Consider the following 24,594-nt stretch of genomic DNA (forward strand, 5'->3'; position numbering starts at 1 on the left):
GCTTACAACATGGCAGTCGGTGAACAACGCGATCTTTTAGTTATTCACATAAAAAATAAATTAAAAGGAAAAGCCGCACAACTTATTAATTCTAGAAATTTATTATCATATTTAGAAGTTAAGCAATTATTAAGTTTACATTTTGGTGATAGTCGGGACCTCTCTTCTTTAATCCAAGATTTGCAGAGATTAAAACAATTACCAAATGAATCCCCGTTAATATTCTTTAATAGGCTTCAAACCCTTAACTCTTAAATGCACTCTGCCGTGCAAAAACAAAATTTAACCGCACCTCAAAAAATAGCGCAAACGAATTTAATAGACTCGATGGCTCTAAATACACTATTAACTGGTTAAGACCCACGTATTGGTCACATAGTACGCGCAAGTAATCCCAACAATTTACTTGAAGCTCAAGCTAGAATTAGGCGAGAATTGCAATTGTCCTATTTTGAAAACCAAAAACAAAATACACTCATACAACCACATCCATCATCCAGACCAAACACTACCTTAAGACGCCCGCAAAATCCTAGTATAAAATGTTTTAAATGCGGAAGAATTGGCCATACTTCAATTGAATGTAGAGTACAGTCAAGCCCCAGACCTAATAATTTTGGAAACCCAGCACCAAATTTAAATAGTAACCCAAATAATTTTCAAAGGCCATATTCACAAAATCAACCTTCATTTCAAAACCCTTCTAACCCCCAACCACGACCAAATTTTGGACAAAGTAGCCAAAACCAGTATCGTCCCAGTGTCATCCAAAGAAACCCAAACTATCAAAGAACCTATCATATGAACTTTGATGACGCTTCACAACATAACTATTTTGACGAAAATAATTATTTTGATGAGAATAGTTATTCTGATAACTACCTCGAGCAGTACAACTATTATTCCGATAATAGTCAAACCTATTATTACGATCAAAATTTCGAAGATTGATTATAATCTATTTGAACAGCCAATAGGAAATCAACACGAACCTAATAATAACTTGGCAACACAACAAAATCCTTTAGTAACGTCAAATCGAAATTTTCCATTAATATCGAACCAAAACCACCCACCAGATCTGAAACAAACAGACCAGACAATGTCGCAAATTGCAACACAAATCCAAACGTTGCGGATCAACGAACCGAAACAAAATCCCGAACAAAGCTTTCTTTAAATAATTTACACACCGTAAGCTCAAAAAACCTTTACTACATTTACGATGCTTCCAAAACATATAAATTACTCATAGATACAGGCGGGAATTTCAGTTTTTAAAGATCATGTTGCAGCCGGTTTTAAGCAACGTTTTGCGGAAAATATTGTCGTACAAGGTATTACTGATCAAAAAATATTGATCCAAGAATCCACTTTGATTCCTTTTAATGTAGATAATTCTTGTAAAGTTTATATTTGTAACTTAGATATCGAATTCGATGGTATTTTAGGACTCGATTTTCTACAACACTATGAATGTGTTATCGACTTAAAATCAAAAATACTTAAGACGAATTTTAAAGATATTCCGATGTATAAATTTACACCAGAGGATGAAAAACCTGTAGTAAAATCAAACTTAGCTAAAGACTCTTTTTGCCTACCTCAAATTCTAACCCCAACAGTTGATACTGAAACTAATCAGCATTTTCAAAATAAAGCAATAAAAAATAAAAATGTAATATCAATAGAACCCCGTACTGAAAAAGTCTTTAAACTAAAATGCAATTTAAAAAACACCGATGTAATTTTATTAGGCCAAGAAAAAGAAAAAGTTAAAGGTTCCAAATGCTATTATTCACGTAAACGAACAGGGCGAATTTTAACAACCATTATTAACCCTAACGCAATTGATAAAATAATCGATTTCTCGAATTTATCTTTTGAACCTCTACCTGATCTACAATCGATAAATAATTTTAATTATTATGAGTCAGCCGAACCTGTTGATAGACGGCAACTAATAAAGGAACAATTGAGAATTGACCACCTTAACGAAGAAGAACGTGAGGAAATTACTAACTTTGTTTAGAATTTTCCGATATTTTCTATATCGAAGGTGATCAACTTACGTTTACTAACGAAATTAAACACTCGATTGATACTAATAACGCCAAACCCATTTACACAAAATCATATAGATATCCTCATATTCATAAAGAGGAAGTTAAAAGATAAATCTCTAAAATGCTCGACAAAAATATTATAAGACCATCCGTATCTCCCTGGTCAGCCCCGGTTTGGGTAGTTCCTAAAAAACTTGACGCTTCAGGCAAGCAAAAGTGGCGAGTAGTTATCGACTATCGTAAACTAAACGAAGTTATGGTTAACGATAAATACCCATTACCTAATATCTCAGACCTCCTCGACCAACTTGGTAAATGCCAATATTTCACTACTTTAGACCTAGCGTCAGGGTTCCATCAAATAGAGATAGACCCAAAAGATATTTCTAGAACCGCGTTTTCCGTAGAAAATGGGCACTACGAATTCGTTCGAATGCCATTTGGCCTGAAAAACGCTCCATCAACTTTTCAGAGAGTGATGGATAATATTCTTATGGGAATCTTAAACGAAAGATGCCTCGTCTACATGGACGACATCATAATCTATTCTCCTACTATCCACGAGCACATTAACCGCCTACAAGAAGTCTTTAAACGCTTAAGAAAATACAACCAGATAAGTGCGAATTCTTACGCAAAGAAGTAGCCTATCTCGGACATTTAATAACAGAAAACGGTGTAAAACCTAATCCGGCAAAAGTCGAATGTATTTTAAATTTTCCAGAACCAAAAAATCAAAAAGACATAAAATCTTTCCTCGGATTAGCAGGTTATTACAGACGGTTTATTTCAAATTTTGCTAAAATCTCGAAGCCCCTAACAACCCTTCTTCAAAAAGATACCCCTTTTATTTTCAGTAAAGAATGTCAAGAATCTTTTAATACATTAAAAACTGCATTAACCACTGACCCACTTTTAATTTATCCGAATTTCGAAGAACCGTTCATCTTAACTACTGACGCAAGTGCTTTTGCCATCGGAGCCGTTTTATCCCAAGGACCGATCGAGAAAGATATGCCCATCGCTTACGCATCAAGAACCTTTGTGCCGCGGAAACTAAATACTCCACTATAGAACGTGAGTTATTAGCTATAGTTTGGGCCGTAAAACATTTTCGACCGTATTTATTCGGCAGACAATTCACGCTTGTTACTGACCATCGTCCAATTACATGGTTATGGTCCATTCAAGACCCCGGAAGCAGGTTAACGCCTCAAACTCGAGGAATATTCATTTAAAATCGAATTTAAACCCGGTAAATATAATAAAAATGCTGACGCACTTTCTCGAATTAAAATAAATCACCTTAAGGAATGCGTAGATTTCCATAAAAAAGTAAACATTTTTGCGTTAGAAGAAGACACTGTTACCCCTGAACCGAGCCCTCAACCCTCATTTACCGAAGAAGACGATCGAAACATAACCGAGGAATACAATCGATTTGTTGATAATTATAAAACTAGATCTTTAATCGATTATTTTAAAATAGAGGTTACAAATGACCAACTACTAGACAAATCAAATAAAAATATCGTTACATTCTTTAGGCAAAACAAAATGGAAGATTTACATTTTAAAATTATTGACGACATTCTTGAAGAATATTTAGATTTCCAAGAATTAAAGATTAATGTTGTATAGTAAATAGTAAATCAGTTAAAAACCGGAAGTATTTAATAATCCCTTTACCCTTTGACAATAATTCTTGTAGCCAACACTTGTTTTATTGTTTATTTAAATATCAAGACTTATTTGAATTAAATGAAGTTTATTGCATTGAAAATAATTTAGATCTACCTTCTTTAGAAATGATGTCATTTATTTTTGCCGACAAAGAAATCAAATTAAAAATTTGTCAAAATATTGTAACCACACCTGATGAAGACCAAATACCTATTATCATAGAACAATACCACCTTGGCAAAAACAATTTACACCGCGGAATTAACGAAACTTGTCGAAGAATTAGACAAAAATACAATTGGCGCGGTATGAATAAGAACATCGGAGACTTTATAAAAAAGTGCGAAATTTGTCAAAAAGTCAAAATTGTTAGGAAAAACTACGCTTTAACCATTAACGATGAGCTCACAAAATTTGTTCAAGCTTATCCTTTACAAGACAAAAAAGCTTCTACCATTGTAAATACACTCTTAGTTTACTTCCAACACTTTGGTACGCCCCTAAGAATTCATTGCGATTGTGCCAAAGAATTTGATAACACACTTCTAAAAGACCTATGTCAACTTTTTGATACGAAAATAACATTTTCAAGTGTAGGTCATCCCGAATCGAATGGCTCTTTAGAACGTTTCCACGCGACCCTAGGCGAAATGATAAGAGTAAATCTGGCCGAACATCCCGAAGACCGACCCTTCTCGATTCGCATAAGGTAATGCTGTTATTTGTTACAATAACACTAAAAACAGAACACACGGTTTTACTCCGTATGAGCTTGTATTTGGCCATACATCAAATAGACCCCCAGAAACACTTTACAATCAAGAAGCCCTTATTTCAAAATACATCCGCGATCTAAATAATAGAATGAGCTATTTTTATAAAGTTGCTAGGCAAAGAACAGAACATGCTAAACAAAAGTCAAAAGAAAGATTTGATCAACGTATATCGGAAAAACAACCCGAATTCTCCGTTGGTGATAAGGTTTACGTCCGAGAATCACAAATAAAATCCAAATCAGAAAACAAATTTAACGGTCCGTATGTCATAACTGAAATCCTTTTAAATTCAGCCAAATTATTAAACCCCGAAACGAATAAAACAACCAAAGTTAATTTCGATAGAATGAAACCATATTTCGAATAGGTTTTATCTCCCTATCATTTCCTTACAGGTTACTGGGATTGACTTCGATCGCCAGCAGCCAATACCGAATAACGCCCATTAATAATACAGTTGGACTCTTTTTCAATGAAGAAATTAACATTAAAATTTCAAACGACAAATGGACACTTTTAGTATATCAAGATTTACTTCCCTTTAAACAAGCAATTGAGCATAATGATAACATCCTAAACGGTTTATTAGACAGCCTGTCAATCGAAAAATCTAATCGAATGATGGCAGCTTTTGTTGAAATACAAACTCACACTAGTCTTCTTAAGCAAATTTCGAAATACGTAAACGTCAAATATCAAGAGTTAATCATCGGTACTAAAGATATTAATTTAAGAGAAAAACGAGGAATATTCGACGGTATCGGAACTGTTTGGAAAGCAATAACTGGAAACTTAGATGCATCAGATGGACAATACTTTAATGACTGTATTGACAAAATCAATAGTAATGAGGCAAATATCGAACGGCTTATGCAACAACAAATTTCAGTTACAACTTCTGTTATAAAGAGTTTCAATTCTACCATACAAAAACTTAAAATCGATGAAGAAACCTTTAATCAGAATATTTGCGAAATAGAAACTTTAATTGCTTCACTTTCAGATGATCTAGCTTTTTATCGTGCACAATTTAAAATCCTAGACTTATGTGAATCGCTAATGGAAAGCTATACATTCATTAAAGACACTATAAACGACGCATTAAATGCAGTCACCTTTGCACGCTTAAAGATATTACATGGCTCTATAATAAAACCATCAGATTTAGAGGATTCACTTGGGGAAATCTCTCACTCTCTACAAAAATACAACTTATCTTTGCCAATTTCAACTTCAACTATTGCTCAATACTTAGATTTAATCGAATTAGATGCTTATCAATCTGATACAAAAATAGTATTTGTTTTAAGAATACCTCTTGTTGAACCCTCAGTATACACCTTGTATCGCCTTTATCCAATCCCGATTTTAGATAATCGAACAGGTCTTTATCACACAATATCAACTACAAATAATTATATTGCGCGTGATTATGATTCATTGTTTTTCACTACATTTCAAAACTTGTTGGAAGTACGAGGATCCAAGCTTCACTTGAACGAGAAACAAATGAGACTTCGTCGAAGCCAAACTCATCTCCAATATTGATTCCATACTCTTGCTGTGATCAATTGCCAGAGAAAACGAAAATGCCGAAACTGAAACCATTACGCATCAGTGAACTAAATGTTGATGACCTGAACATTGCCGAACATAATCTCAATCAGTATTCCGAACAGCTTGACAAACTAATCAATCAACCCTTCATCGAAAAACACATGAATTGGTTCACCATTACAACAATTGTATCCATAGTTCTGCTCATAGTCCTTTACATTACTTACAAATGCCGAAGACGTCGAACTCCAACCATTGGTATAGTGACGAATAGTTCAAACAATGATGACTTCCCACCATTCCAACCTAAGCCCAGAATACGAACATTTAGAGAGCAGCTTTCGAGGATGGTCCCAAGAAGACGTCCTAGTATCCACCTAGGAGACCAAGAAGAAGCAATGGAACTCAACGCCAATAAGAGTTCTGCTTAAAAGTTGCTGTTTAGATTAACACCAACTTTTCTTTTAAAAATGGAGCTGTTAGATGAGAATATACCATGAAACTCGATACCAAGGCCAACCCACATGTTTACCGTCTCAACCAGATCCGTAGGCGTTTCCGGAAATAAGCAAACGTAGCACCTTTTATGCTTAGCTGTTGTTTGTTTAAAAAGACTGTGGAAAGAACCTTATCTTACTGTTCTCATGATAGTCAGAATTTTCTGTTTATATAAAAAGCCATTGCTTGTTAGCTCTAAGAATCATTATTATTAAGTATTTAGTATAAGGTAAACCTATGTCGGTTTTTATTTTTGTAATTTGAAATAAAAGTTTTGTTAAAAAGTTATTTTTGAAATCTACAATCTAACATATATTATTATAATAATATACTCATACCAATTTCTTTTGATAAAAAGTAATTATGTAGTCAGTAAAGTGGAAGTATATTTTTTAAAATAAACTTTTACATTAAAAATCATCTAGCTGTCTATATCATATGCGTGTAAAAGACACAAGTTTTACTTATAAAAAAACACACACTTTACATCCTGAATGTAATATTTATTAATTTGTTTGCCTCATATTTAGTTATTGCGCATATTAGGAGAGATTAGATGAAAATTAACAGAAAAAAATGCTTATACTAAAAACTAAAAATCTTATACAAAACACTACATTTACAAGTATACTGGATCCTAAAACTACAGTGAGGATACTAAATACTTTTATAAATTTAACCACTCATTTGAATCTGGTCCAAAGAGTTAATACAATTTTCTAAATTCTGTTTTTTTGCCTTTGTTCTTTAGCAGTTTCTTCCATTAAGGAAGGAAACAGTTTCTCTGTTACCGCTATGGATTCCAACTTCATATCGCACATCAACATATGGATAGTAAAGCGTTACATTATATATACTTTATTGTGTCGCTGAAGGACAAACAGGGGCAGTAAGCTGAAAAAAAAAATTTAAACTTGTTTAATTAATAAAAATATGGTTTTCTTACTATGGCAAAAACGACTTTTTCCCAGAGGATGGAAATCATCCATCAATCATTCCTCCCAAAATTTTTTAATTTTCTTCAAATATTCTATACACCAGCTGACAATTCCATTATAGCAGCTCCTTTGTTAGCCATTAAGCTTAAATCCAAGTTTTATCAGGTATCTCATCGAAAGGTTGAGACTGAGAAATGTTTGTCCTTTGCCGATAAGGTGTCCCTAACCATCCCAATGGTCAGAACCTTATTGTTATTGTATTACACTATAATAGAAAATAAATATAAAAGAAATGCTATATTAGAATACACACCTTTCCTTAGCAATTTGGCAATATACATGTCAAGTCCTTTTGATTGTCTTGCATCTTTCCTTTTTATTCTGTCTTTAATTTCTTTTTTTACATGCATATTGTACTATAGGGAACCCCTGTTAAAAACGGTGTTTTTTGCAACTAAAATCATTTGTGAATTGAGGATCATTCCATAGATTGTCATAGACATTTAGATAAATTTGTTTGGCGTCCGTACTTAAACAATTACGTTTTAAAACTGCTTGACTTTCCCCTGTAGCGTCTACTTTCCTTGCTTCTTTTTGCTTCCTCAACACTAGAAAATGAACTATCAGAACTATGTAAGTCTATATCACTGTCCAGATCACTCTTAATATTTTTATCACAAATGTTATTGTCTTTCTTGTGCACCCACGGTCTCCATAAGCCCGCACAAACACTTTCCTCTCCATTTGCCATATTTTCCCAGGGTCGAAGCATTTTAAGATCTGTAGGTACAATACCAAAACAAATCCACAAACACAAATAAAAAAAAACACACTTCCTCACAGTAAAAACTGCAAAAAATTTAGACGAATACAGGCCAAATTCTAAATTCACCACTTTCATAAACGTGTAAAAAGCAAAACCGGCAAAACCCATCAAATAATAATAACCTCACATGACCCCCTCCCAACTATTAAAGGTGATAGATCCATCCAACAACTATTTTAAAGGCGATAGACCCATCCTTAAAGATCTCTTTAAAAACACGACGAAAGTAATACAAAAACAGCCCAAAAATTTATTTAAGTACGGCCCCGTAATTCTCAACATCAGTGGGATAGAGAGAGATCCACAATCACTTGCACAGCCTAAAGTAGGAATCGCCAAAACGCAGGTGTTTTATCTTTCTTTAATAGACTGGCTAAACAGAGGTGACAAGTCTGTGAGTGCTGGCAGTGTTTAAAATATTTTGTAAGATGCTTGGATTTTAGTCCGCGGTCAATTTTTTGATATTATTTTCTTGTGATAATATTTTATTTCTAAAAATTGACATTTTCGAAAGAAAAATAAAAAATAGTATAAAACATGGGATTTTACGTATATTTAAAATTATTTCATAGATAAAAAATATAAAATTTTGCCATTTAAACATGTATATCATAACAATAAATACGACATAGGCGCACGGACTAGTTAGTGCGGCATCTGCGACACATCAAAGATTCTAATAGATCTCTGTACTGGACTTTTACAATTTAAATTTTGTACATTAATTTAAGTAAAATTGTAATTTCGATTTTGGCAAATAAATTATATTGAATTGAATTGAATTGAATTGAATTGAATTGAATTGAATTGAATTGAATTGAATTGAATTGAATTGAATTGAATTGAATTGAATTGAATTGAATTGAATTGAATTGAATTGAATTGAATTGAATTGAATTGAATTGAATTGAATTGAATTGAATTGAATTGAATTGAATTGAATTGAATTGAATTGAATTGAATTGAATTGAATTGAATTGAATTGAATTGAATTGAATTGAATTTAATTTAATTCAATATGAGCCCTTGCCGCTAGGATGCCGGTTTAAGGCAAATATTGGCAGGTCTTTTAAATCGACATAAATAGTAGGAAATAAATACAGTGTAAATAATGTTAGTGGGAATGTCAAATGGAATAATATTCCGAGTAAGAAATATATTGATATCTGTCTAGCATTTTCCATCATCAGGGCTACGACTCTACAAATAAGTCAACAGTTTAAAATTATGAAATTTGGAATTCTAGATTATTTATTTACAGAATAAATAAGGTTCTACATGTATAAACATTACAAAAGTAAATAAAAATACAAATTTGCTACTCGCTAAAGAACGATTCTACTCAAAAAAACATACAGGGGAACCGAAGACCCTCGTTATATAAATGATTTCTTTTTAACTTCATACTAAACAGAATGTACATCATCGCATATTACATGTTTACATTCATTAGATAAAAAAATGGTAGTAAGTGTTAATCGGAAGTAAGTCCCGATTAGAGCGGTCAATTTAATTATTCATTATGATTCCATTTCAAATATTTTTTATAAATAGAATAAGTAACAGAAACTAAATCATAAAGGGCTATTAATATGAAACAATATGCACTGTATCAGTTGCAGGATCACCCATGCTAGTAATGCCAATATCCCAATATACAAAAACTTTTTATGATTAATGCCTCTGCTCTAAGATCTTTATTGATCCTGCAACTGGTACGATTCACAACATATGATATTACTGCCCTTTATATTTTAGTTTTCTTTACTAATCCTATTTACAAAATAAAATGTTGCCTGCAAAGAATGTTGTGAAAACCTAGAATTATTTGACTGAAGGTAATTGCATACAACATGGGATTATTGTGTGACATATTTACTTTTATTTAATGAGTGTTATTTTACTATTTACATCTTCACTTTATTTTTATTTTACAGGTAGTTCTTTATTTTCATTAAATTTTTTGTTTTTTTTTTTTTACATAAGTGCATGACAGCTCAGATTTGTTTTGCATTCCCGATTTTCAATAAAAAAAGAGCTAAAAGTTGTTTAATTTTAACCCATATTTAGAATTTCTTATTTTTAATTCTAAAATTCATAATAAACAATATTCTTTTTGCGTCTTTTATAAGCCTCCGACATTAAATTATGAATATTGAGGGTGATTTAGACAATAAATTCTCTATTTTAATTTCGATGGTTGATAAAGTAATATGCACAGAATACTTTAACATAGACCTCCAAATTTTGCCTAATACCTTAATTGACTTATTTGAATATAAGAATATGATACAAATCATAGATGAACCAACAAGGATATCTGAATCTAGAAGTTCTTTATTGATGCTATTTTTCTATCTAATGATTCATTTGTTATAAAATTTGGAGTTTTGCCTGCAAATTAGATTTCTGACCATAGATTTTTTCTGAGCTAAATCTTTCTAAAGTTTCCTGTATCCCAAGGGCTATAAGATATAGGATGGTTTTCATTAAAAACCTTCAAATTTTTAATATTGATGATTTCTTGCAAGATTTGTATGCCCTTCCACGGCACGGCACCATAATTTATGAGGGATAGGAAAATTCAAAATTCTTAATATATATAATTTTTGATGCTCATGTTCCGTACCGAGAATTACGAACTACCAGTGGCGGCTCGTGGGTCAATCTTCAGGGGGGTCATTTTGGTTTGAAAACTTACAGTTTACTCTAATAAAAAAAACAAATCAAACTATTGATTTTTTAAAGTATTTGAAAGATCCACGGTTGTCATAGAGAGTGTGCACAAAATATTTAATAATTTCACTGCTTCAGAAAATGTTTCAGACAAATTCATGTTAATAAAAAGCTAAAGTATGGCTACTGCACCGGCACTATTGCGAAAATCCTCACGACAATATATGACTTCAAGTTCCGATTTTAGTTTGGAAATATTTACTGTGCGATAATGAGCCTTCACCATATTTAAAATATTTTGCGGAAAGTTGGTAGTGTATGCTTCAAATTTCTCTGTGTAGAATAACTGTGAAATCATGAGATGATCATTGAAACCAAACCAGTGATTTATTCTAGATATAATAATATCACAAATTTCCAGTGCAGTTCATCGCTATGGATCCTCTGTAGTTGTAGTACTTTTTCTTTTTTTTTTGCTGTTGATGTGCTTGGTTCTTCTGATTCCATTATTTGGATACTGTTATTAAAAGACAGTATATAATTTTGGACAGATATGGCATCAATATCTTGCATTTGCAATTGTTTAAACAATATATCAACATGGAGCATTATTTTATGGAAAAAATTTAACCAAAAAAAAAAGCTCATCTTCCAAATGTCTTTTTAAACCAGTTGCTTGATTTATATTGTTACCATCTTGCTCCTCATCAATAATTTCCTCTAAGCAAGATTTTAAATCATCTTTATAAGTGTATACAATTTCAACACATTTTGTATAGAAAGCCCATCGAGTGAGTGCAGCTTTAGGTAGCCTTACTTTAGCCACTCTATCCAGAACCATCATACGTTTTGGAGATCGGCCGAAAATGACGAAAATGCGTGTAAATTTGCAAAAAATATTTTTATCGGTTTATATTGACTCGCCGCTTTTTGCAGGATAAGATTAAGTTGATGGGCATAGCAGTGAATAAAGTGTGCATTTGGGTATATTTCTTTAATTTTTGTTTGTACTCCTTCCAGTTTACCGCTCATGACTAATGCACCATCGTAACTTTGGGCAATCAATTTTTCAGGTGCTTCATTAATTTTTAATAATTGAAGTTCTTCCAATATTACATTAGTTAAATGTTGTGCGTGGTACCTGGAGGGTTAAAAAATTTCCAAAATCTTTCATGTACAATATCTGTTAATACATATCGTAATATGACAATCATCTGCGTTTTATTGGAGCTGTCTGTGGTCTCATCTACTTGAATTGCCATAAAATTTGTCTGGCCAATCTCCTTAATTATATGAGTATGTACAATGGCTAACATTGATTCTAAAATATCGTTCTGAATTGTTTTTGATGTTCCTTTAAATACTGTACTTTTTTCAATATGTTCTTTAAACATTAAATCCAGTTCAGAAACAAAATCGATAAGTCCCAGAAAAATTCCAGGATTATTGGAGCTGTTACTTTCGTCATGACCGCGCAATGCAATTTCGAAAACTCCGCAAAATTTTACACAGACGATTAGTTTGTTTAAAATACATTAACTAACTAAAACAAAACATTCATCCAGTCGGGCCGTCGACTACGTTAGCGATATAGGACTGAAAGGTGACTCTCACTCCCGCTCACGAAATGCGAATCTGCCCTCTTTGTTCTATTTTACATGCATTTCTCCATAAGCCATAAGAACTGTATAGGGACAATTTAAAATACGGCCCAGCCACGGACTTGTGTGATAAGCGCGAGGCGCCACGTTGGTAATATATTTATTTGTTTTGCCAATGCAGACTGCTTAGAGATTTTTATAATTCACAGTGAAGTTTTAGATAAAAGACATTTTTAATAAAATTGGTATTTTTATGAAATTATTTTAGGGGGGTCATTGACCAATTGACCCTAAGAAGGAGCCGCCATTGCGAACTACCAAACCAAAAGCACCTTTATAGAGGTTTAAGACCATCGTAAGTCGATTTAGGTATTCATTGTTAATATCTGTACAAACAATTATTAAAATCCCTTGGGAATTCCAGGAGATATGGGCATTTTATTGATTAAATAACAGGGAGCGCGAACTATTAATTGGTCGCTGCTAACCGACATATGCTGCGTTCTCGATTTGGTCGCTGGATATCGATCAGACGCTAGCTTCACACACATAAAGTAGGGAAGAAGAAGATTATTTATTTATGTTTTTAGAATTATTTATTATGGTTTCCAATTTAAGATGGAATGTGGTTTTATTTGATTTTGTGAGCACATGAAATCCTGTGACTACGTTTTACTATTGGCTTAAAAAAAGTGGCTTAAAATGTCTGCAGAAAATAAAAAATTTAAAAGAACTTCGGAGTCAGACAGGACATCTGATTATGACCATACAACCCAAAAAACTCTGGAAGAGATTGACTTGATTCAAAATCAACTCGATAGCATTAATGAGAAAGCAGCGGAAGAAATTTTACAGATTGAAAGAAAATACAATCGACTAAGGAAGCCACAGTTTGAAAAAAGGAATCAGCTAATTAGCAATATTCCTAACTTTTGGGTGACTGCTGTATCCTTTTTTTGATCATCTTTATTACTATATAGAGTGCTGAATTTTATGTTATAGTAATTTACAATATACAGGGTAGGCATCTAGGATCTACTTTACCACATTTATCTATATATCCAAAAGATAAAAATATAGTAACAATGTGTTTAATATATCTTATACAGGTTATACCTGCATTAAAAAATGTGTAATTTACAGCCAGGAAAAAATATAATAAATAGTATGCATAAATAATTTTCCAGAAAATTAATTAAAATAAATGGATGGTTAGCTTAAATTAAAGTAAGAAATCTTCTTATTTTTTTATAATTTTTGTAATGCCAACTCAATTATATTTATGTACAGAGAAGGACTTTTCAATATACACAAAAGGCCACATGTGGAGAAATAATTTGTTTCAGCCAATAATCTTATATAAACAATTTTATATTAAAATTGATTTTGATGATTTTGTATTAAGGCTTACTTGTACTTTTTTGTAGAGTAAATTAATTCAAATAAGTGGGAGTACTGTGGAAAATAAATATTTATATTCAAATTTTACAATGACAAAAGTGGAGAAACAAAATATTTTTTTCTTAATTTTGAAATGTAATGTATTACACAGTCCTTGACACTAGTAATGTGTGGTAGATCCTTTATTCTTTTCTGGAACTGGTCCATTTTACCATTTACTTTTACCAATGGCCCCAGTCCCCAACCAAAGAAACAGCTCCAAAGTGTTGTCTAGTGTTACAAACTCATTGCATGCCATACAATCCAAACAACAAGGACTTGCAGTCATCAGAAAAAAGCACAAAGTTTTCCATTTTTGAGGTGTCCATTCCAAATGGTTTTGGGCAAAAGTGAATCCTAGCCGCCCTATCCTTCTTGAATATTAAAGGTTTGTTTGCTAGTTGATGTTCGCAAAGGCCCCTTTCAGTTAACTGATGGCAAATGGTTCACAAAAATACTTGAACTTCTGGTATTTTTGGATTTCTTCAACCTTAATTTTTCTCTCTGCTGCATTATTCATTTTTCTTGGCCTACCAATCCTGGGATGGGTAAATACACATACTGGTTCTGCAAACTACTGATCTATGCCTGTTAATTATAGAATGTAGTCTTGCAATATCACTTTGTTTAACACCATCTTAAAACATAAGATTAGGCATTTTGTATAGTGTAATGCACACACATCAAAACCAAACTGCAAATAAATTTAGATTGTTTTAACAGCAGAAAATAAATGCTGTTTACCATGTTTCTCCACTTTAGGCTGATAGTGTATGTAATTATTGGTATTTTAAACATAACTAGAAAAATAAATTCTACTTGTTTAATGGCAGCTAAAAAATAGAATATATTAAAAAAATTTGTTATAGAGATTTTATTAAGAAACTGTTTATATAAGTAAATAAGTATGTAATTATTTATCTGTCAGTCCAAGTAACTGATGATCAATTACAATATAAAATATTTGTAATAATAAAAAGATGAGCATACAATATTAAAGGTTTTACAAGTTAACAGCAATAAGAATCAACTACAATAGAGCAATACAATACTGAAATTCAAAATGTACATCATGTAAAATACATACATATCATCATTTTTATCTTCTAAAAAATCAATTTTGCTTGGAGAACATTTGAAAAAATTGAATAATTCTATCAACATAAATAAAATGCAGATATTGCAAAATAATATTCTGAAGGTGCTATTTAAAATTGATTGACAGATGAATACCGTCGAGCTTGCAAGTCTATGTCAGCAAACAATTAATAGGAAACAAATAATCTATGCATAACACATAAATTAAGAAGAGAGTAAATGTAAAATCTCCTAACCTAACCAGCTGTTTCCAAAAATTGACTTTTTTTAAAGGCCATCAAAAAATCAGTATAAGAATCAACCTACCTGAATGTTAATGCTAGTAAAAATAAATTACTTAATGAAACTAGTAGGATTTTAGTTATGTGTGAAATAGTTTTTTTCATTCACTATTAGGTTATGTTGATCCTATTTACTCATTGCTGATGAAGAAATAATATTGTAAATTAATGATAAAAAGAAGTTAAAATTCACTAAAAACATTTTTCACTTAATCACAGTTATAATAAAAACATGATTATATGTAAAAAGTCACAGGTTACAAAAAGTAAAAAATGTAAAATCATGAAATTGGAGGACAGGGATAATACAGTTTTTAGTCACTGATGTTAAGTGTTAGAAACTCTAGATGTTGTTCGGGTTAACATCTGTTCGGGCTTGCTCTCGAACTCAAAATTCAAAAAGTAGCTTTATTTTTCCAAACAGAGTTATTGACAAAACCTAAGTCAGTAAAACTTAGAACTAGTAGATATCAGAAAGCAAACAATAAAGAGTTACAATAATTTTTTTTCAAGTCACACACAAATTTTTGATAATCAGGACAAAACATCATTAAAAAACTGGTCTAATGTATGCCTTAGTAACTAACAAGCCTTTTAAATGCTTTTTAAATCTAATATAAGAGTTAAGTTTTCTTATATCAAGAGGAAGATTATTGAAAATTTGTTTACCCATGTAAGTAAAACAACTTCTCACTGGCTCTAAATGTGGAATGGGCAACTGAAGAGTGTATGTAAGATGAGTTCCAAACGAACTGCTTTCTACAATTTCCTGCTGGTAATAATAATGGCAAGATACACGAAACCTCACTCCACAAAGGGCTGTAATTGCACTTTTTTGTAGAATGAATACTCTATTAAAGAGATAGTGGGCACATGATAAGAAATAAATCCCATACCTCAGATGTGACCCCACAAGGGCATGATAAGCATTTTTTGCAATGTAAACATCTAAGTTCTTAGAAATTATTCTAAGGCCATAGCAACCTGATGACACCCTGCACACTTTAATTATGTGTTCTTGGAATTTGAGTCTGCACTCCATTGTCAATCCCAAAAACCGGGAACACTGTGGACTTGAAATCGGCTCCTCATTGACAGTGACAGAACTCATTGAACATTTGAAACTTAACAGATTTGTTTTTGTGGTATTAAAACAAAGTCGATTTGCATCGCACCTTTCATTGACCATAAGCAAGTCAGCCATCTAGAAATATTTTCAGTTGGTCAATGTGTTTTCCATGCCAAATGATTGTTGGTGTCATCTGCAAACATAGTAACCCATCCCTTTATGGGGAGGAAAGGAAGGTCGTTAACATAAAAAAGAAACAATAACGGCCCCAGTACAAAACCTTGAGGAAGCCCTGTAGTAGTCTGTAGTTCTTCAGAGCAATCATCACCAAAATTAACCCTTTGGACACGACCCGACAGATAGGAGCTGAACCATCCCAAAGAAGGCCCTCTAAAACCATATCTTCCACAACAGTATTCTGTGATCCACATAGTCAAAAGCACACTGGATATGTCACAGAACACTGCTGCAGGAACTTCACCGGAATTAAGTGTGCTATAAAGAAATTGAAGAAGATCAAAAATAGCATCACCCGTGTTCTTGGCCTCTTGAACCCAAACTGTGCCTCGCTTAAAATGTTAAATCTCTCCAAAAAAGATATCATTCTCACCTTCAACAATCTCAAATATGGTAGGGAGGAGCTATTGGTCGAAAATTGAAAAGGACTGCTGCAGTCTCTCACCTTATGAACCGGAACAATAATTGCTTGTTTAAGGTAATCAGGAAATGTATTTGAAGTGAAAGATTCATTTAATGAATCTACAAATAAAGGGCATTGGGTGGTAAGGCCGAGAGTATCCTTAAAGAGACATGATCCTAACCTGCTAATGTTTTATTTTTAATTTTTCTCATAACATGTCTAACCTCCCAAATATTAGTAGGATTAAAGAAAAATGTCTCCACATTTATATGTCTTAATAATTCTCTACATTTATGTCTTAATAATTCTGAGCTGTATATCTACTAAAAACATCCTTGGTAAGTTCAGAAGCAATGTTACAGTAGTAAAAGTTCAGTGTGTCTGCATGTAAACTGGATTCCAATTTGGAACTGTGCGGCTTTTCCTAATAAACTAATTAAAAATATGCCATGGTCCTTTCATTTATTTGGTAACACATCAATTCTCTTATTAAGGCTTTAGAAACAGCAAGTGTGTTTCTGTAAATCCTCCTATAATTATTGAAATAGACCCCAAACGAATCATTGTCTTTGGAAAATTTATTTATTTTCATATTTTTTTATTTTACTTCTCCCCACTATCTTCGTCCAGTAGCTATGGCACATCCCTGTAATTCTGTTTGCTATGTGAATAAATATGGGAAAAGGGAATTATTTTACCACAGCAATTATTTTTAAGATTGATTTATTTTAAATTTATTATTGAAATTATTTATATTCATTTTCCTAAACAGCATAAATTCCATTATACAGTGCATCCGTAAAGTAGCGGATAAATTCAATAAAAATGAAATGGACCGTTTCTGAAAAAAATGTCCGAACTCGTCGATTTTAATATTGGGTTTAGGACTTTTCTACGTGGAAATTAAATATACAGGGTGACTCAAACAAAAGATATGACATCATCAATAACCTATTTAAATGCAAACCACCATTTTTTAATGAAGAATCAGAAAGAACTTTTTTTTACAAAGGATATGGTACAAATGAATAGTGGTTACATCAGTGGTTACAAGCAATCTTGAACGAAAAATTATAATAAAATGTAAAATTAAAGGAATACCTATCTAAATTAAATTTGGTATTTAGGTTTTTTTTTAGTTGTTGTTGGCAGTGTCCAAAAGTGAATGTATTTTGGTGCAACTATTTGAAGTATTTTTACATTTGCAAGTGGTGTTTATTCTTTTTGAGAGGCGAAAGCAGTGTCATCCTGCGTTTTAAGAGTAACTACACTTTATTACCTACTGTTATTGTATGAAATATGAGAAAATTAATCAAACCTAAAAGAATCGAAATCTTGTGCATGCTTAGTTTCCTAGATTTGTCGCGTACTCAAAAGGAGGTGGTTTAATTGTTTAATACAACTCATAAGTTTCGTGAATTCAAGCATGTTCGGGATACTCAAAAATCTGGTTGGGCTCAATAACTGAAGAAGATGAGCTTAACGTTCTGTTAACGGTCCAAGATAATCCAAAGCCACAATAACGGGTACGGCTTCTAATGTTAATTTATCGCGATCTAGTGCGCTATAAATTAATATTTATAAAGTATTGAAAAAAGCAAAGTTTCACCGGCCTTATAAAATATTCTTAGTTCAAGAGCTATCGGAAGATGAAATTAATTTTGTGAGCAAATGCAGCAATTATGTAATGATTACAATAATTTTGTAAAAAGGATATTTTTTGACGAAGCAACGCTTAATTTAAACGGCCATGTGAACAGACAGAATAGTCGATACTGGGCGACCGAAACGGTTCATTTAATTTTTATTGAATTTATCCGCTCCTCTACGGATGCACTGTATATTCTATAACAATAATACAATACTGTATTACCATCCTTTAAAGACCAAAGACACTATTGAACTCTTCATATATTAATGCACAATGTATAATATTGTCATTTTTAAAAGTAAATCAATTAGAGAACAGTATTAAAGAGTATAGTTGAACAAAAATAATTAAAAGAATAATAATGGAAATAATTATGTAATTTATTACCTTATAACTCTTTTACATTAGCATTACAATTAAATATAGTGGCTGAAATGTTCTTTAACAAAAAGTAGATGATGAACCATCCTGATATAAGTAATCTATTTACTGGTCAAGAAGAAGAAGATTGCTTGCACCACCTCACAAAAGTAGAAATTGAAGAATTTGAAGACATAGTATCAGGATATTCAATAAAATTTTATTTTGATGAAAATCCATATTTTGATAATCCGGTTCTAACAAAAGAGTATCATTTGAGCAATGGTACCATTGGATTTATTAATATAACTGTACCTTTCTTTCTCTAGAAGCTTCCTTTATTAGTTTAGAAAAAACCATCTAAAGTTAAATGAAAAACCTTTATTATATAAATAAAAAAGAAACATTGGAGGTAAAGGCTCAGTTGTTTACATAAGTTTTTATAAGTAGTGCTGATTTGTGAAATATCAATCTAACTTTGGCAGTCATAATACTCCTAATGAAGAACCAATAACATGTTTGTGGAAGTTGCTTTTTAGTCGCAAAACGTACTTTCCGGATTTTAGTGCAAAACAAATATATTCAATTTATTTCATAGTACACATATAAACATCTCAGAAACATATTTAAATTAGTAAATGTAGAAATAAAAAAATATTTCCCCATGAACTTCACTCATATGGCTTTTCATAAGTCATACCCCAAAAAGAAGGTCTAATAATAAAACGTCCATATAACATGGGTTTTTTATCTCATACCATTTTCTAGTAATGTGATTATTTACTTTTGAAATCTTAGTATACTTTTTAAATCATATATAGAACCAACATTTTTTTTCGAACAAATATGGTTTTTTCTAATTGATTCATGAAGTTTCCACTGTTCATGACCACTATATAATTATTTAATTAATTAACAGTTCTCTTTTAGATGCTCCAACTTCCAAAAGTACCCTAATTAATTGGAAAGATGGTATCATGCTTGGACAATCTTCTCAAGATACCGGAAATAAAACTAACCGAAAAAGACGTTTGGAATCGATGAAAACCAGTTTTTTCACATGGTTTTCGGATAATGTTGACCCTTACACCGATGACATTGCAGAAGATTTTAAGGTATCAATATTTTTCAACTTATGCAGAAGATACAAACAACGGGGCTCTGTACATTCATAACTTATTGATATTCTTAGTCGTGTTAGTGGGTATGCCATTTCGCATTTACAATACATATACAATATATAATATATATTGTCAGTGTCAGTTGTATATATATATAGGAATTGAAGAAATTAAATCGTAATTTATTTTTGAGCAACCCTGTATATACAAACTTCACGTACAAAAATGTGCAACTTGTAATAAAAATCGACGGGTCCGGGTGTTTTTTTTTCGAACACACCCTTGAATTTTAACAATTTTTCAATTTTATATTCCATTTCAACAATTTTATATATATGTATATGTATATATATATATATATATATATATATGTATATGTATATATATATATATATATATATATATATATATATATATATATATTATATTTCGAACGCAGATATTTTTCACGAAGATATATTTCGACGCAATTTCGAAGGGTGAGCTATATATATATATACACTTTACTTTTACTTTTTTAATATAACTTTCGCTCACCCTTCGAAATTGCGTATCCCAGCAGAGAAGAGTGGAACATCGGCGACCCCTGGATTCGCGAAGATCTGATCTGGTTGACACGGCTGAAAGACTGACAAACTTCAGTAAAACTCTCTCAATGGTTGTACCAACTTACTACAAATATAGTTTCCTTATTTGTGGAAATATATCATGAGATGTTTAACTCTTACCAATTAAATGCTAGCTTTCTTTCCAGAAATATCAAGTCTCGAATTTTTCTGGTTTAACGAAAAAGTTGTGTTTTAACGGAAAAGTTTTTTTTGTTTTCGGCCTTCGCAAGTGAATAATTCGTGAAGCGTTGTCGATTTCCTGTTACATGTTAATGCATGGGTATTTCAGTACTTATGGGTATTTTACTACAGATATTTAATAATAAGTTACATAGAAATGCAAACTTTTTGCGAAAAATTAAATAGGCATTCATAATATTACGCATTACAAATCCTATAATGAAGATTGTTTTTAGTTATAAAACGTCATATAAAGGTGAAACAGAACCGATAAATATGACAATATGTGTTAATTTAAAAACTTTCAATGCAAGAATATCTCTACAACTAAAAAGGTTACAAAAGCACAATTTGGTACAAATGCTATACGTAGAGGGTACTACAACCATCATATTTTGGTTATAGGGCAAGTCTCCCTTGGGCCTAAGGCATCCATCCCCAAAATTTTTAATGACACCACCCCTTTTGTGATGCCTTTAATTAAAGATCTTTTTGAAGTAGCATTCACCAGCACAAAATTTTTTTTCTAAATTTTATAGAGGTTACATTAGGAGCTTCTTCCCAGGAGGCTTCTTTCTCCACTAGGTCGAGGTGCCAATTTTTGGTCGGCTCATCGATGTAGGGGATGTGAAGGATCCTCCGACCATAGCTTTCACCTGCAAGTTTAGCGCTGCCTGCGACCCGCTTTGCAGGGCATGTATTCTTAGAAGCTAGTCCTTTAGGGTGTTGGACTCCTCCTTCGAGATGTGTTGTGCTTCGGGGAAGCTTCTGGCTATTATAGACATTTTGATCTCTCCCACCACATTTGTGTTTGGGAGCCCTGGTTCCCGGTTTGAGCCCCTAGGGTTCTTTTTGGGTCTTTGAGGAAGGGTCCTGCGCGACCCTTAGAATGTTGTCGGTGTTGCTTCCCCTTCTGTTGGATTGCTGAGGCCTTGCTGTCTTGCTCAGGCACCGAAATCCAGTTTTGCTGTAATTTGCAGTATGTTTGGTCACCACGCCAGAATTGCATACGTAATGGTTGGTAGCACCATATCTGTCCATGCATTCGGCTAACAATAATAAGGATGAGTTATTTATTTTATTGGGTATTACGTCACTTATAGCAAAAATCAATTTAGAAATTACTCTCACACGCTCAAAAAATTGAAAAGAAGAAGAAAACAGACTTATTCACGTATTTAAAATAAATATGAACTGAAATCTGTAATGATACCGTTCGATATACTTAATTTTATTTAAAGTTTTAAATACAATAATTTACTTGAGGTATAATACCTTTTTTATGTACCTGAGGTACTGAGGTTTAATCTATTAATCTCCGAGTTCGTTTCTTTTCAATATACTACCTAACTTTGTTATGAATATTAAAATTAAAATTACCCCCAAGTAAATGTTTTATTTCTCTACGATAATTTCCGGCTGTCGGTATATTGTGGACTTAAGAGGACTAGTGTTGGAAAATTTTCGAGCTTGCTAAATCAGAGAATATTCTCGGTGTGGAGAATTTTTGGCGAGTGAACCCTTTAAACACGCTTAGGAATATATTTAAAAATGAAATAGGGTATTAAGAGTCATGAAAATATACTCAACATTAAGAAGAGAGATATAACATAGAGAAGATACAACAGTGTTTTTTCTGGTTTAATTTCCTAATGAGAATTTGTGGAATTTTGTTTTTCATGCTTAATCATGTTCTCTAACAATTTAAAATGGTTAGACCAATCCATTATTCCACAATTTTTTTAGGTTTTGTATTAACTTTTACTTTATTTCCATACATCGCGTGTTAATTTTTTAGATATTTGCATGCGTTATAACTACGTTAATTTCCGTGTCTTCCTCCAAATACAGCACAAAAACAATAAATACTAATACTGTAAATAGCCTAGTAGCTCGCGGTATTCCGCGGCTAGTTGGAAATTTAATGCTCACTTGTTAGAATTCAGGGATTTAATCTTAAATTAATCTAAAACCGTTTTAGATGTTAAATAGGTGATTCTTGTTTTTATACTTTCTTAAGTATTTAGGGTAAAACTGTATTTTTATTTATATCTGAAGATGCTGTGTAAGACAGCGATAAACTTGTTTTTGAATATATTTTAGATGATAAAAGATTTTAATCTCTTATGCCCATTTAGATAAGAAACTAAGTTTAAGTAGCCAAAGACCAAAAATTTATAAAATTAATTTACTAACTAAAACTTTACTAATATGTTTTTGAGCATACAGTCATGACACGTGCATGTCGTTACATCAACTCCAAGTCCCATTGTGGCTCTTGTTATAGATTCTAATTGGTCTGAAGGATTTTGCTTCAGAATATGTAAACGCCACCCTAACTAACTGCCATTAGATTTATAAGGCTCACATGTGCCTATTGCCCATTTTATTTTCCCAAATGTCACTACTTTATTAGCAACTTCCCAGTGTTCCCGATAATCTATGTGAGTAACTTATTACAAATTCACTTTATAGTGTTCTTTAGCGAGAATATTCTGAAATCTAGCGCACCCTGGGGTACATTCTAGTTCCTCACAGTATTTTTTTCCTCGATGAATCCCTCTCGTTTTCGTGGTTTGGGTATCGTATTCTGTCAAGAGTGTTCTACGTTTCTCACTAAATTTTTTTTGACGTGTTTTCTTCAACTTTTCAAAGGTTATGTTCCAGCAGGTGACTTGCCCGAAGAGTCCCTTGTGATTTCTGGATCAGTGCAGTGACCTGTTAATACACCACCCTGTCCCTTTGCAGGCAAACACTCGAGTAGATAATTGCCACCGTGCATACAGAATTATGGTTCACGTCGCAACCCACCTGCGCCTCGCCTCTAGGCTACCCTCTTATCTTCAACATCTTATCAAACCTTTCATAATCTTAGCTAACTATAATATTATTAATAAATTCTTTCACTTTTTCAGAGTGAGATAAATATATTTTGCGTTTTCATTAATTAGGTATTCGCTTCAGTTACTCTTTCTTTTTAAATTTTAGGATGACCTCTGGTTAAACCCAATGCAATATTTTTTAGTTGCTGATGGACAGGAGGAGGAAAATGGTGTTGAAAACGAGGACGAAAGCTCAAGTGATGATAATGAAGAACCGGTCGTAGACACTGAAACACCTTCTGTGTCAAACATGCAAAATGTGAATAAATAATTAATTTTGGGATATAGATTTTATTTTCTAAAGTAGTTTTTATAGCTATAGTTCAATTGATAATGAAAAACTTGTAGCACATTAAGATAAATGTAGCACATAATGACAAATAAGTCAAGTATGAATAATAATTGCAATATTTATTTCATTTTCTAGAGTTTTTATTTATAACTTTTTCGTATTCATGAAGCCTAAAATCTTAATAAAGTGGGACGTTTTCTGGAAAAAATTACCTATTGTTGTTTTTATAATACTTGCTTAGTGAGTGTATTACAAAATAACTGTTTTTTTTTTAATTTTATATTTTAAATGTTATTTTATGTTTAACTTCCAAGTAAATCATTTAAAGTTATTTATGTTTACTTCTACGCA

The 24,594-nt window shown here is 32.2% G+C and overlaps 1 protein-coding gene across 4 annotated transcripts; it reads left to right on the forward strand.

Annotated features, from left to right (window-relative positions):
• The first annotated feature begins 12,539 nt into the window (after positions 1-12,539).
• On the forward strand, positions 12,540-24,370 carry LOC126748746 (protein SET). Of its 4 annotated transcripts, none has more exons than XM_050458174.1 (7): positions 12,540-12,772; positions 12,890-12,990; positions 13,046-13,175; positions 13,240-13,566; positions 19,256-19,445; positions 20,091-20,275; positions 24,095-24,370. In XM_050458174.1, exons 4-7 carry the CDS (start codon positions 13,324-13,326, stop codon positions 24,173-24,175), a joined length of 699 nt encoding a protein of 232 aa, XP_050314131.1. In that variant the 5' UTR covers positions 12,540-12,772; positions 12,890-12,990; positions 13,046-13,175; positions 13,240-13,323; the 3' UTR covers positions 24,176-24,370. The 4 variants fall into 4 exon arrangements, with proteins under 4 accessions (XP_050314131.1, XP_050314128.1, XP_050314129.1 ...); XM_050458171.1 differs by having other exon boundaries at positions 12,549-12,772; positions 24,058-24,370; XM_050458172.1 differs by lacking the exon at positions 12,540-12,772 and having other exon boundaries at positions 12,807-12,990; positions 24,058-24,370.
• Positions 24,371-24,594: the final 224 nt, after the last annotated feature.

Source organism: Anthonomus grandis, chromosome 22, assembly GCF_022605725.1.
Source record: "Anthonomus grandis grandis chromosome 22, icAntGran1.3, whole genome shotgun sequence".
NCBI lineage: Eukaryota > Metazoa > Arthropoda > Insecta > Coleoptera > Curculionidae > Anthonomus > Anthonomus grandis.